This window comes from Ctenopharyngodon idella, chromosome 13 (assembly GCF_019924925.1).
Source record: "Ctenopharyngodon idella isolate HZGC_01 chromosome 13, HZGC01, whole genome shotgun sequence".
NCBI lineage: Eukaryota > Metazoa > Chordata > Actinopteri > Cypriniformes > Xenocyprididae > Ctenopharyngodon > Ctenopharyngodon idella.
Genome location: NC_067232.1, coordinates 32,966,166 through 32,981,152, shown reverse-complemented (window position 1 = coordinate 32,981,152; position 14,987 = coordinate 32,966,166). Strand labels below are relative to the sequence as shown.

At 37.6% G+C, this 14,987-nt stretch overlaps 1 protein-coding gene across 3 annotated transcripts in view; it reads right to left on the bottom strand.

Moving 5' to 3' along the window:
* The window catches only part of wdr11 (WD repeat domain 11), a 161,459-nt gene that overhangs the window by 82,127 nt on the left and 64,345 nt on the right, over positions 1-14,987 (bottom strand). For all 3 annotated transcript variants that reach the window (XM_051916179.1, XM_051916178.1, XM_051916180.1), the window contains exons 13-18: positions 10,183-10,258; positions 7,989-8,097; positions 5,521-5,645; positions 4,427-4,574; positions 2,497-2,603; positions 2,195-2,309 (exon numbers count right to left, since the gene is read on the bottom strand). In XM_051916179.1, the coding sequence (XP_051772139.1) occupies positions 2,195-2,309; positions 2,497-2,603; positions 4,427-4,574; positions 5,521-5,645; positions 7,989-8,097; positions 10,183-10,258 (680 nt within the window). The remainder of the gene's footprint in view (positions 1-2,194; positions 2,310-2,496; positions 2,604-4,426; positions 4,575-5,520; positions 5,646-7,988; positions 8,098-10,182; positions 10,259-14,987) is intronic.

Sequence of the window (14,987 nt, the reverse complement as noted above, 5' to 3'; positions counted from 1 at the left end):
TTGAGGGTGAGTAAAGCTTGGGCTAATTTTCATTTCAAAGTGAACTAATCCTTTAAATCAGCTTTTTTGAGGGTGCTTTCACTCTTGGTTTGATTTCTTGGTCCGAACCAGAGTTCGATTGCTCCCCCCTCCTTCGCCGGTCTCTAGAACATTTGCGATATAATGTGAACAAAGAACACGGGGGTCCATTTCTGCTGAAGGCGAGTAGAAATGAGATAAATTGTATACAAATTTCTTGTTATGTTCCATTGCGCTTTAGTCAAATGCGCTTTATAAAAGCATGGCTCTACAGCAGTGGCCAAAAGTTTTGGCAGTGACATAAATTTTGTGTTTCGCTAAGTTCACTGCTTCAGTTGTTGTGGGTTTGATTCACCTTGTTTCTAGATTATTGTGCAGAGTGATCAGATGCATTTTAAATAATTGCAAAAAGCTACATTGGCCCCGAAAAAAATTAACTTTATCACAAAAACCTAAATTTCACTGTTTTTTGGCTCTGGTACAAAATGACTACCTAACATGATTTCACTAATCAAATCATCAGCACATGGGAAAGTGTAAACAAGTACTAGTCCGGAGAAATCACTCTATCATTCTGATTGGATTATAAGTAGGGAAGAAGTGCTTCCAATCATTCTGTTCTTGTGTTAGCAATTGTTACCTCTAAAGAAAGACATGCAGCCACAATCACTTTGCATCGAAATTGCTGCAAAGAATATTGCATCTGAAAGAACCATTTACCGGATCATCAAGAACCTCAAGGAGAGAGGTTCAGCTGCAGTGAAGAAGGCTTCAGGATGTCCCTGAGTGTCCAGCAAGAGCCAAGAGGAATCAGCTAAGAAATCATGTCACCACCAGTGCACAGCTTGATCAGTATCGGCAGCAGGAGGGAGTGATGCATCTGCACAGTGAGGCTAAGACTTTGGACAACGGCCTGGTGTCAATAAAGGCAGCAAAGAAGCCACTTCTCTCCAAGAAAAACATCAAGAACAGACTGCAGCAAGTACAAGGATTGGACAGCAGAAGACTGGTGCAAAGTTATTTTCTCTGATGAAGCCCCCTTCTGACTGTTTGGGACATCTGGAAAATCGACTGTTCAGAAAAGAAAAGGTGAACACTACTATGAGTCCTGTGTCATGCCAGCAGTGAAACATCCTGAGATCTTCCATGTGCGGGGTTGGTTTTCCTCCAAGGGAGTGGCTCTCCAATTCTGCTCAACAACACTGCCATGAATAAAGAATGGTCTCAAAACGTCCTGCAAGAGCAACTTCTCCCAACAATCCAGGAGGCAATTTGTTGACGAGTTGTGCATTGTCCAGCATGATGAAGCACAATGTTAAACGGCAAATGTGATAATCAAGTGGCTCGGAGATCATTAAATTGAAATTTTGGATCCGTGGCCAGGCAACTCCCTGGATCTTAATACCATTGAGAACCTGTGGTCAGTCCTCAAAAGGCGAGTGGACAAGCAGAAGTCCACAAATTGTGGTCAACTCCGAGCACTGATGGATGGCCATCAGTCAGGATTTGGCCCAGAAGCTGATATCCAGCATGCCAGAGTGAATTGCAGAGGTTATGAAGAAGGGTCAACACTGGAAATATTGACTCTCTGCATATATTGAATGTTTTTGCCAATAAAAGCCTTTAAAAATTATGAAATGCTTATTGTTTTCCAGTATACCATTGAAACAAGGTGAAAAAAAAAATTATCTACAATTACTGAAGCAGCAAACTTTGCAAAACACAAAATTTATATCACTGCCAATACTTTCAGCCACGGCTGCATACCGATAGTTACAGATCTAAAAGGAAGAATCTGGTTCCTTTTCTCAATAAGAGAAATCACATATAAACCTCTCAAGACAGACCTACTATTAACAGTGGAATTGTTAATAGTTAAGGCACTGTCTTGTCTAATTGGTGTGAAATGTGCATGTGAATCAGCTGGACCATTTCTGCTAAAGAAGCAAAATTTAGTTTTGTCTGATTTTATTGTTGTTTCAAATTATGCTTTTAAATATGTTTACACTTTAGTTGTATGATTATTGTCTAGATAGAAAATGGCTGCTTAGGAGAACTGGCGGCAGAGCGGACTTGCTTCAAAGGGACTTGAAGCAAAATTAAGCAGTGGTGCTTCTGTATTTGCAAAAATGAAGTAGTGATGCATTTTCTAAATAAATAAACAACACACACACACCTCTTTGGTATCCCAGACCTCAGCTCCGTCTGTGTACATCACCAAGAGTTTTTGGTTTCCTTTGCCTGGAGCAAAACGAATCTTCTTTACCCACCCGCGGTGTGTAGGTACACCCCTGAAAAATATAAATGAGTGTGACATTTTATCAACACAGTAAAAGCAACTCGAGTGTGTGATGCACACAATTGTAGTTTTCCAACTCAGACTCTGATGATGTGTCTGGCTAAGAAAGTAGTTCACCAAGTTTTGGAATTTAATCAGTTTACACACATACATGACATGTTTGATATATACATTTGTACCTTGAAAGACGGGCCTTTAGGTCCCAAAAATTGAGGTTTCCATCTACATCTCCCAGAACTAGAGTGTCTCCTTTCCATGCAATACAGGCAATACTCCCCATACTGCCCTGAAAGACAGTAGAACAGCTTTAGTTTCTTGCATAAAAGACATAGGACACAGTTAATATGCCACAATACCAATAGAGTTGTCACAATGTTGCATTTAAAGAAAAGCTTAAAGAAAAACAAAGTTAAACTCCAAACTAAAACATATAGAGTGATGACAGATGCCAACAGATTCAAAAATACACATCTCAAAACGTGAAGTCAGATGGCTGAGAGTCTGTTCCAAGTTATGTTGTTATTATATTGCTAAATATTACATTTTTTTTCAACTGCATCCCCCATAGGACAACTTTGTCCAGATTTGTTTTTTATCCATTAAAATAGTCTGTTCATTTCAGATCTTCATCTCCCTATTTTCCTTCCTTGTTGAATATTTTCCTTATTTTCCAATATTTTAGATATATTATTTAATTAAAATTAAAATTGAATTAACAGAATTAATACAACAAATTAATAGAACAGATGAAACCAAGAATATGAGTTCATGTGTCTGGTTATGCTGAAGACAGATATATAGGTCGCTTACAAATTCCAACAGTGAAATAAATCTGAACAACCAATCAGAAATAACCATTGTGGCTTGTGAAAAAAGCCCTGCAGGAGATAAAAGGATAATGAGGATGAGGAAGGGAGCAATTTTCTCTTCATATCCTCTTTCATCTCAAAAGTTTGAAATGGCAGATTTTATACAAAACATTGGGAGGAAACGTACGAGCATGTACAGATATATCCAGGATATTCCATCTCCAGGACTTTACAAAATGTTCTGCTGAAAACAGACTCTGCTTTCTTCATATATGACTGATTCTTGAGTAATGGGATAAAAATACAAAAATAAAAATTTATGCATTCAAGGGGTCATGAACTGCATTGTTTTATTGTTTTATAATGTTTCCTGGGGTGCACTTATAATGTTAGCATGCCTTTTACATAAAAATTTTTCATAATTTAGAAATAAAAGGCATTGATTTTAGCCCTCTTATTTGAACGCTCTGTTTTAAGGGGCGTGTCTGCTGTGAGAGTGTAAACACCCACTGCTGTGATTGGCTGACATCTTTGCCTATGAAATTACTATTACTATTACAGCTCTCAAGGTTAACTAATCGTGAAAAGCACTGCATTTAGATCTATGGCATTATATTTAGATCGTGGCATGAAAGGTTGCAGTGATGAAGATTGTAGCCGATCACAGACATGTTGTTGAGCGCATGAAAGCAGTGATCTCGTCATTGCAACTCAATTTCTGCACGAATGCTTTCATCATAACTAACAGTGCAAACGCAATGTAACTAAGAGATTCGTTGAATAAAACAGTTCTGGCACGATTCCAGTCACTGATAAACTCGTGCTGTTTGATTGACAGCTCCAGCGATTGTAAAAGGAGCGTTCTTTGATCGCTTTCTTTATATAATTTAATCACCGTTTAAATAACAGATTATTTTCATCCTACTAAGAGAAACAACGTGAAGTTGAGTGTTTAGTCACTTTACTGACACATAGACAAAGAACATCTGACCGTACATGCAGGGGCGGCCCTGACCAATTTGCTGCCCTAGGCAAAATTTTCTCTGGTGCCCCTTGCATCACAGCCCATTTCACCCCGACATTGTGTTCATGATATTATTTTTTTTTAAAAATGCTGATGATAGTTAAACAACACAAAATTTGTCTTTGTGTACTTTTGTGATGATTTATAAAAAAAAAATTAAAAAAAAGATTATCGAATAGGAGAAAAAAACATGAGAAAGTGTTAGTAATGAAAATGCAACAAGATTACTGGGTAATGGATGCATACAAAAGATGCAAAACACATAAGGACACTCACATCAGGTGGAATACGTGCCCCATCTTTCACGGTGTTGCCTTCCACAGTGATGTGATAGACCTGGCCGTCTGTGTCAGTAAACACGAAGTGTTCTCGAGCCGATATGCCCTGACTCATTTCAGACTTACTCTCAGCATCCTGCAACATACTGACAGACAGCAACAGAGAGTTGTTATGAGTTATGACTGAAAAAGCAAATCACTTAGACTCAAGTGTGTAAAGTGCAGTACCAAAGTACCAATTTACCAATGATTAGTGAATCAATGCTAGACTCTTTTAAAAAGTCTCTGGGAAAAAAAAAAAAAAAAAAAATCAAAATAATCCAAAATAAACAATGTAAAAAAATCTACAATGTATCCATCATGCAATTCCAAAGCAGATTGCTTTTTCATTACTAACACTTTTTACTTAATTTATTCCATGAAACACAAAATAAGAAATGCTGAAGAACATACTGTCCACCCTTTTCTATACAACAACAGCGGACTCTAGAGCTTTAAAATGATAAAAAAAGCGCAAAAATGTCATAAAAGCAGGCCGGAGGACTTGTGTGCTAGATTCCTTATTGTGTTCTGAAGCTTCAACAAACAGCTTTTTTAACAAACAGACTAAAATTTAAGTTCACCTGAAAGTATTCCCCTCCTCTGTAATCTCATTCATACTTCAGTATATTCAAACTTGCCATGGTGCAACTGGTCACATGAGAACCAATGTTATTTGTCATCAATGTCATCAAACACTGTGCAATGCATCTTCAAGTCTGAATGTGCATAAGTGCAAATAACATTTGAGCTGCAGCGGAGAGGAAGATTTTCATTGAATAACAACTTAAATTTTAGTGAAGAGATCAGAAATAGGTCAAAATTATTTGTCAAGTTAATTATCAATCTGTCTGTACTTCAGAAGTTTTGTAATATAGTTCAGGGGTTATATACTGTAGTAATTACATGCTGCTCTTATGTAGATTCGGGAGCTTGAGAGCCCCTGGTCATTGCATATTTTCATTGTTCAAGAAATCTTTTTTTGTGTTCTCCAGAAAAAGAACAAGAAGAAGATGAGTAAATGATGACAATTTTCATTTGAGTCAATCAGACCTGATAACAGAGGACTCCACACTGCTCTGCTCTGCATCAGCGAGGGTGGTCTGTCTGGCCATGGCCTCGCGTGCAGCAATCTGCTTTTTCTTCAGACTTTTCAGGTTATGCGAAGGAGACCACTCCTGTTTACACACAAATAAAGTTATCATGAGTCACTGCACAGATAGTAAGCAAACGCTCAAAAACACACATGGCTGTGGAGAAAGTTTTTAATGGAGGATTAAATGTTTTCTCTAAATGGGTCATAAACTGCATTTGATCATTTGCATTTGGTCATAAATTATTATTAGCAGTAGTAGTGGCTCAATCACGAAGCCTTTAATTCCTAAACAAAACCTCAGAACTTCACAAAATTAGAGAATAAAACAAATGATTCTGAAAAAGCATACAAACATATGTGGAGATCAGCAATAGGTGGTTTATGAGGATGTCATGTGTGTGTCTTTATATATCTTATATACATCCAATTGTTTTTTTACTATGTCTGCTTTAATATATATATTTCCCCTCAAGCAGACATAGTAAAAAAAAAAAAACGGTAACACTTTAGTATAGGGAACACATATAAACTATTAACTATGACTTTTCCCTCAATAAACTCCTAATTTACTGCTTATTAATAGTTAGTAAGGTAGTTGTTAAGTTTAGGTATTGGGTAGGATTAAGGGATGTAGAATATGGTCATGCAGAATAAGGCATTAATATGTGCTTAATAAGTACTAGTGAATAGCCAATATTCTAGTAATATGCATGCTAATAAGCAACTATTTAAAAGACCCTAAAATAAAGTGTTACCAAAAAAACAATTGGATTTAAAATGTCAATTTCATAAATGTTACACACATACAGGTATATTCATGCAGTATTGCCTTTGCAGTTTTATTTTATATTCTGAAGGTTTTTACAGAGGTGTCTGCTCATATATAATTTGATTTTATACAACATTTTAGGTGGTGGAAATAATTTTTGATTTATGGAGTGATAAAAAGACATGCAAAATCCCTTCTCTAATCAAGTATGGTGATATCTATTAGATAAATGTTCTTTTCCCAGTTCACCTGGGGTGTACTATTATTTTTCATTGGCTTTTTTAGGCCGAATGTTAAAGGCATAATGCAACAACAAATATAACGGTAAGCATCTCCACAACTTCATGAGACTTTGAGAATATGTATTTGTTATCACCAGTTTTGGAACAGTGCCACCAACTGATCACGAAATATGACAAAAAGTCTATTTTTCTTATAATTTCAAAAATCTTTTGCTTAGAATTATGAAACTGGTCTCTTTGGATTCTGTGGGGCATACCGAATCAAACATTACCCAATTTTCCTATGTCGGCCAAGTGCTACCTAGATTTTACTGTGCTTTAAAGCACCTCAAACTCTAATTTCTGATCACTAGAAGTCACTGGCACATATTTAACCCCTAGGAAGTAATCAAGATGCAAATGAGCTGGCAGAGAGGTTGCCAGGAGAGAGAATGCATTTATTACTAAGGTTATTGCTGGGGTTATTTGCGAGTCATCGCTAGCGGCGCCATTACAATGTTTACTGCCCCTGCAGTCAGAACCACACAGCGACTTTGCCCTTCAATGAGTTTGTGTGGTGATGAAGCCAGCCTCTTTGTAGGAGAAAGATTCAGAGTAATCTCTCTGTTCAAGAACTTGGAATAAAACTGCATACTTAAAGGGTTAGTTCACCCCAAAAAAATTGTCATCATTTACTCACCCTCATGTTGTTCCAAACCTGTAAGACTTTCGTTTATCTTCGGAACACAAATGAAGATATTTCTGTCCCTCCATTGACAGCTATGCAATTGAAACTTTGGGTAACACTCTCAGTTCTCGCTTTTAACTAGTTGCTTATTAGCATGCATATTACTATTACTATTGGTTGTTTATTAGTACTTATAAAGCACACATTAATGTCTTATTCTGCTTGACCATATTCTACATCCCTCAATCCTACACTATACCTACATTTAACTGCTACAAAAACTACTTTACTAACTATTAATAAGCAGTAAATTAGAAGTTAATTGAGGCAAAAGTTGTAGTTAATAGTGAATACGTGTTCCCTATACTGAAGTGTTACCACACTTTGATGCTTCAAAAAGTTCACAAAGAGATCGTAAAACGAATCCATATGAATTGAGCGGTTTAGTCCAAATTTTCTGAAGAGAGGTCGATTTATATGATGAACAGATTGAATTTAGGCTTTTATTCACATATAAACATTGATCAGCGAAAGTTCAGTTCACTTCTGCTTATGTTCGCTGATCAGTGTTTATATGAACGAAGGTCTTACAGGTTTGGAACGACATGAGGGTGAGTAATTAATGACAGAATTTTCATTTTTGGGTGAACTAAGCCTTTAAAAAGTACAAAAAGTGATGTAGATGGACAGATACATAAAAGTTATAAGCAATAAGCAATACGGCACATTGTGAGTTTGATACAGTACCAGGGCAGTGACAGTAGGGAAGTTCTTGGCCATCTCACGCAGCAAGGTTCCTGTGCGGACATCCCAGAGCTCCAGAGGTTTATCTCTGAACACCACCACCAGGTACTGCCTAAAGAAGACCACATACACATACGGTTACTTCGTCCTCGGGACTTACCTGAAATGTTTTTTTAGATCCAAGAGTATATCCTACATTAAAAGTAAGCAAATCAAACTCTTTGGAATTCTACTTTAGAATGTTTGGTAACACTTTATTTTAGGGTCTTTTAACTAGTTGCTTATTAGCATGCATACTACTCGAATATTGACATTCTTAATCCTACCCAATACCTAAACTTAACAACTACCTTACTAACTATTAATAAGCAGTAATTAGGAGTTTATTGAGGGAAAAGTCGTAGTTAATAGTTTATATGTGTTCTCTAAAGTGTTACTGAACGTTTCACAATGTAGCTTCATTAAAAGTTAACACTGATTAACCGATTGACCAGTGGCTCAGTGGGTAGAACTGTTGTCTCACAGCAAGAAGCTCCCTGGTTTTGAGCCAGGAGGCCTTTCTGTGTAAAGTTTCCATGTCCTCCCTGTGTTGGCGTGGCTTTCTTCCGGGTGCTCCCATTTCCCCCATAATTCAAATGCAGGAAGCATAGGTGAATTGGAGACACTAAATTGTCCATAATGTGAGTGTGAATGTTTGGCTGTGTTAGCCCTGTGATGGACTGTCCATTTGTTCAGGGTGTTTTCCTGCCTATGGTCCGAAACATAGTCTCTACATAACTTAATAAAATGGATAAATTAATGACTGACCAACAAAGACTTTCTGGACCATTAGTGGCACTAAATGGAATTGTAAAAATAGTGATGATTTCCAAACAGGTTTCATCCATCGTCTACACGCAGGTACTGAATTGAGCTGGCACTTGATACTCTACAGACTATACCAAAGTCCCTTTCAAGGAAAGTCTGTTCACTCGGCAGCCATATTTGCAACACCTCCGGGCAGCTACTTTGGGCATCCAAGACGAAGTCCTATCTATTTGAATGGGGGAATCCTGAAATCTCAAAAACTGCTTGGCAAACTCACAATTAAATAACATATTTCAAATCAGCAACAAAATCTGACATGAAATGTCCCATATATGTTGTTTCTTATGCTCAAATAGCGTTAAAAAAAAAAAAAAAAAAAAAAAAACGTATTTTTCAGACGAGTCTAGCCGGAAATGCGCATGTGCAGTCCTATGCGCGAGTCTTTATTAATCAGCGTTTCTGTATGTGTCTGCAGTATCAGAGTGCAAGCATTTACTCTCTCTTTATTGACTACGGTGGGATGAATAGGTACCCTTACACCAAGGTCTGTCTGAATACTTAATTCTGATTGGCTGGAATGTGTAAAACTTTGAAAAGCAGAGGTAGTTCCAGTCAATGTATTTATTGGGTTTCCATGTCCCGTGTTTTCAAAAACATCACTTGATTTGTAGCTAAAATACCTGTTAGTCATTTTTACCTTTCTAGTTAAATTTTGCACTGCAAACATTAATGACAGCTTTAACTTGTCAGTAGAAGGATTTTGGGGTTTAGGAAACAATTATGGGTCATTTTCACCTTGACATAGCCTTGTTGGAACACAACACATCCATTTGTAAGGGTTGCATACAGTGTAAATATTTCAAATTTGAAGTCCAAAATGGATCTAAAAATTCACATTCACAGAGAGTTGGAACGCTACAGAGTCACCGTGAGACTCTCCAATGGAAATCAATATTGTCTGTCATTTGTTGTAAAGAGTGAAAAGGTGTCTTTAGGGTTGGCTGATAACCAGCAGACACTGACTCGCTCATGCTTGACTGAATGGTTTCAAACTGCAGTTTGGAAAGTGATAAAGGTGAAAGCTTTGAAATGATGGCAAACAATAAATAAAATCCCCTCTACTGCAAGGTTACACAATCAGACACATCAATCAGGATGTCCCTGGGTTAAAGTAACTGCAATGTGAAAGAAAAGAAGAGAGGAAGTAGACAAAGCTGGTGAAAGTGCACCCCAGACACCTTTCAGGAAATAATTCCCGAGAGTAGTTTGTGCATGTCCGTATTTGTCACCACTAACCGTTAATCACTGTTGAGGGAAACCACTGGCACTAAAGTGTTTAAGTGCTCACTGAGGTGTTTGCGCCAGAGTGAAAAGCATTTATGTTACTTACTTCAGATGTGACACTTTAATCATTTCAATGGCTGGTTCATCATTCCCGCGCTCACCTCGAAATGCAAAGCACCGGCCTGAGAGAGAAAGCACAAATTACTCATTATGTGTAAAATGTTTAGCACAAACAAACAAACAATAAATAAATGTAATCCGAAATATATAACAAAACATACAAATTATGGACCTGCTTAAAATTATTTCCTTTGTATTGTAGATTTAAGGCCCATTCACCACAATAATGATAACTATAACGATAACAATAACTATATTTGCGTCCACACCAACGAACAATAACGGTCTGTTTATTCCAAGCTCATGCGCTGCGATTTCAAAATGTGTACGTTTTTGCTGTTCTTGTTGCATTTACACGGCTTTAACCAGCAGATGTCCTCAGCATGCTATGTTTCGAGTGTAATAGCTAGTGTAATCGATCTAATCTAACAGTGAATTTAGCTGAGGAAATCAATATAGTGGAATAAAAACAACGCCTAGTCTTTTTTACTGCAACTTGTTGTCAAAGACAATGTTGTCGAAACTAGCGCTGGATACCTGAGGTAATTATGTTACACTGTTTGCCTAGCTTGGCATAATGATCTCATCGTTAATACTTCTCATAATTTATTCTGAGGGTATGACTAATTGTTTTCCATATATCCATTTTCTTTAAAGTACCCTTGAAAAGGGGGTTTGACTTGTCAAAAAGTGGTGGCTTTTTCTTGACCTCGGCGATTAACTTCTCCGCAATGTCGCCTGCCATTTTAAATGTGCAAGCCCTTAAAATTAGAATGGATTCTGATTGGCCGTCAGTGTTTTATGTTCAACAGCTGGGGAAAAAAATCATTCTGAAAGTGATCCAATGATATCGTTTCTCTATATCGTTATAGCTGTGGTGTGGACTCTATTCTTTTATACTGTATTTAGAAGGATTTTTAGAACTATATCTTTATCATTATCGTTCTTGGTGTGAACGGGCCTTTAGGTTGTGTGTTCACCAAAGTGGTTTTAGCCAGCTAAGGCGCGCTTCAGAAAATGCATTTTGGTGTCAACTGGCATCAAGTGTTGTCTGAAATCCCTCACTTGTTCATTATTCACACTATTCCCTCAATAATCAACGCCATATTGTATAATTAGGTATACAATAGGTACACAAACAGAGTAGCAGACAACTTATTACACTTCACCAGTGGTTCAAGTCACACCCAGTTCAGGACTTGGCACTTCTACCAATGAGCTGTTGATATAAATTATGTTTGGTAAATAAGAGGCACACCAGGACCAGGATCAGGACTGAGAACCATTTATTTACATTTATTACTCATATAAACATCCCTTACCCAAAATGAAATCACTGCCTTAAACGGCTTATTGCTTCATTGTCTTTCTATATGCTACAACTCATTGCATACAACTCCTGATTGTTTGGAAGAGTGTTATGAAGCAACATTTAAAGCAGGGTGGTTAATAAATCATGCATGTCCTCTTTAAGCACAAAATTCTAAAATACTGCAAAATGATTGGAAAAAAAAAAACCTGGCAAGGATCTATTTGAAGGGCAAGTGTGGGAGAATAGTTTATGTTATCTGTGTATATGATCACTGCTGCCAGAGTATCAGATTAGGAAATATAAATATAATATTTAGGTTCCGCTTGGTCATGTGATAAGTCCAAGTGGCGGAAGTCTGTGCAGAAGATCCGGACAATCTGGTACACATGGATGGAAGATCCCTGAAGAGAAGATTCTGAAGTTGGTGCAAGGTCCTGAAAATGGGGGCATAAGCTTGGTCGTTGTTGCCATTTCCAAACACCCCAAAATTCCCTTCTTGCAGAACTTCCTTGTTTCTTTTTTTTTTCTTTTTTTTTTCTTTGTCTCAGAGAGAACCTTTTAATCCTTCCTAAACAGGAGGGATTTGCAAATTGGCTCCTTTCTAATCTAGCATTGTGATTGGTTGTTGTTGTCATCAGAGGTGGCCACAGTATGGCCCTCCTCTGGTGTGAGGGTTATTTGCATAGTTTAAAGTTCACAATTAAAACAGCATCTTTAAGGTTTTACCTATGCATATCTCACTTTTCAAACCAATTCCATATTAAGGCATTGTGCTGAACACATAGGGCCAGATTTACTAATAGCTTGCGCCGGCGCAAACCTCTTTTGGCGTTAAAAAACTACTGTCGGGATTTACTAAAGACACGCAGTGCAAAATTAGCACTGAAAAGGCGTGGACTGAGTTGTTTTTGCGGCTGACCTTACTGCATATGCATTTGTAGGAGTTTCCCTTTCAGATGCAAAATTTATGGGAGGAGAGTATTTAAACGAATCACACAATGCAATTTACTAATGTTTGTGCTAGTCAATTCACAGAGGAAGACGTTATCCGTATATATTACATGTAACAAGTTGCGCCTGTGTCGACCCGCACCTGATGAGCATCAACTCTGCTTATTTGCGACCCAACACTAATTTGCGCTGCTCTTGGTCATTGCGCTGCTCTTGTGCGTTGGTCATTATGTAAATGATTTGACTCAGTCTTTGTTCTTTATTTTGTGTGTTAGCAGTAGATGCGCAAAATTTGCCACTCCCATCGGCGCATTTGTGGAATTGTGTTATCACGCTAATTTGCCCCGTTTAGTAAATCTGGCCCATAGACTCCAAATATGATGCGCAATGTTGAACTTTGAAGAAGTGTCCTTCCTTTGTGGCTTCAGCCATATGGCAAAACTATTTTTTTCCAGGCAGTTTTTCCTAAGGAATTTATGATCATTCACACTTGTGGATAAGAATGAGGGACAAAAAGCAGTTTCTGTGATTGAGGGGGGTGCTCTGTGTCGATGATAAGCCCCCCACACTCCCTAAGGATGTTGTTTTATCTGAAGGCAAAAGGCATTTGTTTGTGTTGTCCACAAAACCCCATTCCCATTAAATTGAAACCTTTCCACATCATTGTGTGGAAATGGAATTTCAAAATTTGCCATCCTCTCTGCCTGCTGTCCACTATAATGGTTATAGAACCATAGCAAATTCATTTGGATGTAAAAAGCTTATTCTGTTTGAGTACCATCTGTATATTTTTGATTTGTGTGCGTGCTATAATTGACATATGTAAGTTACTGTTTATACTCTCTATCACAGTCACAAACTGTTATGTTACCTTTATTTTTTTTTCTTTTGTGTGTGGGTTGCTGTGATTTGTATGTATAAAATGCAGAAAATTGTGCTAAAATTAATAAACAAAATTGACAAGTCAATTTATGAAAAAAAAAAAGACCTTTATCTTCAAGTCTCCTCCTCTCTCGACTCATTAATGATTTGAGAGTTTGCAGAGCCCTGATTTGTTATCCAGATAGTCAAGTGTTTAGCTAGTGTGTGAAGGACTGTGTATCTGTATGCAAGTGTGTGATATTCACCCAGACATAGTTTGTGGAAAGACTGGTCTAATTAAGGTCCTGTTCTAATGAAGACAGGGAGCTAATCAACCAAGAGTGCAGACAGCGGTGGAGAGTTAACAACAACAAAACACTGATGAAAAGGCCATGCTAGGATTTGCATGTCGTACATCATCCACACACACACAGAGAGATGACCCAGAAAACACTCCACACCAGTCACAAGCAAGCTGTCTTAAACAGGCCAAGTTCTGTAAACATAAAACAGAATCAATCAAAACCACCTCACCTCACTAGACATGTGCCTGTAGGCCTGTCGTGATAATCAATATATCGACTTATTACACAATATATGGACATGAGCATAAGTTTTGGTGACGTGATATATCGCCCATTGTGTTTACATGCATGTTTCTTTACATAAAAATGAATTTCACAAACATTTTAGCCTGTCGCGCTGCTCTGTCATGTCGTTTGACAACAACAGGAACTGAGCGTATGCGATTACCTGTGTCTGTCCTTCAGGTCAAGTCATATATTTGTAAAAAATCAGTTTGCCATCAGTTGTCAGAAGTTAAAAGCGATATCTTTGTCATAGTATCCTTTCAACGTTTAAGGGGATTTCCCATGACTTTAAGGGGATTTCCCATCAGAGCTGTTCAATGCATTGAATCAATGCCATTTATCTCTATGAAGTGAAACATCAGCTTCATCATTACCCAGATGACAACTGAGCCTTGTGAAGTGGCACTCGAAGTTAAATTAATCTGAACACCTTGTTTAATTTATAAATGAATCAGTGTTTGTAAGTGTATTATGAACAATTTAATGATGACTCACTCATAAAGACAGTCCCATGCCGCCACCTACTGGCATAACAATATAACCGCTCTGATTGACAGCCTGTTTACCCACTCAAAATCACAGCAAGGGAAATTACTTTACCACGACAGCCATATGTGCAAGTATTCTGTAATATGATTCATCGTGGTAATGAACATGCACGGTATTGTTTTCATGGGCACTTTAAAATATTGTAAACGATTCTAGATACCTTATTACGAATTGTTTTTATTTTTAGAATACTTTTTACATTAACCTGTTAAATTTAACAACACTGTGCATGCTGTGTTAAAGAGGTAAAAAAAGATGTGCATTCTGATGTTAACAACCCCAACATGAACAAGAAGAATGGCAGATTTAGTGAAGGATACCGAATGAACAAAAATGCAAATTCACACTTTGACAGTAGGTGGCGCTTAGAGAAAGGCAGAAATAATGCGGCCAATGTGGCCCCAGCAAACATAACAGACTGCAGAACTGTGTTTCTGACACTGCTTGTCACAGAGAAGAAGTCAAAGTGTATTCGAACAGCCCTACAGTATTTGATATAGAGTTTATAAAACCACACCAAATACTTAA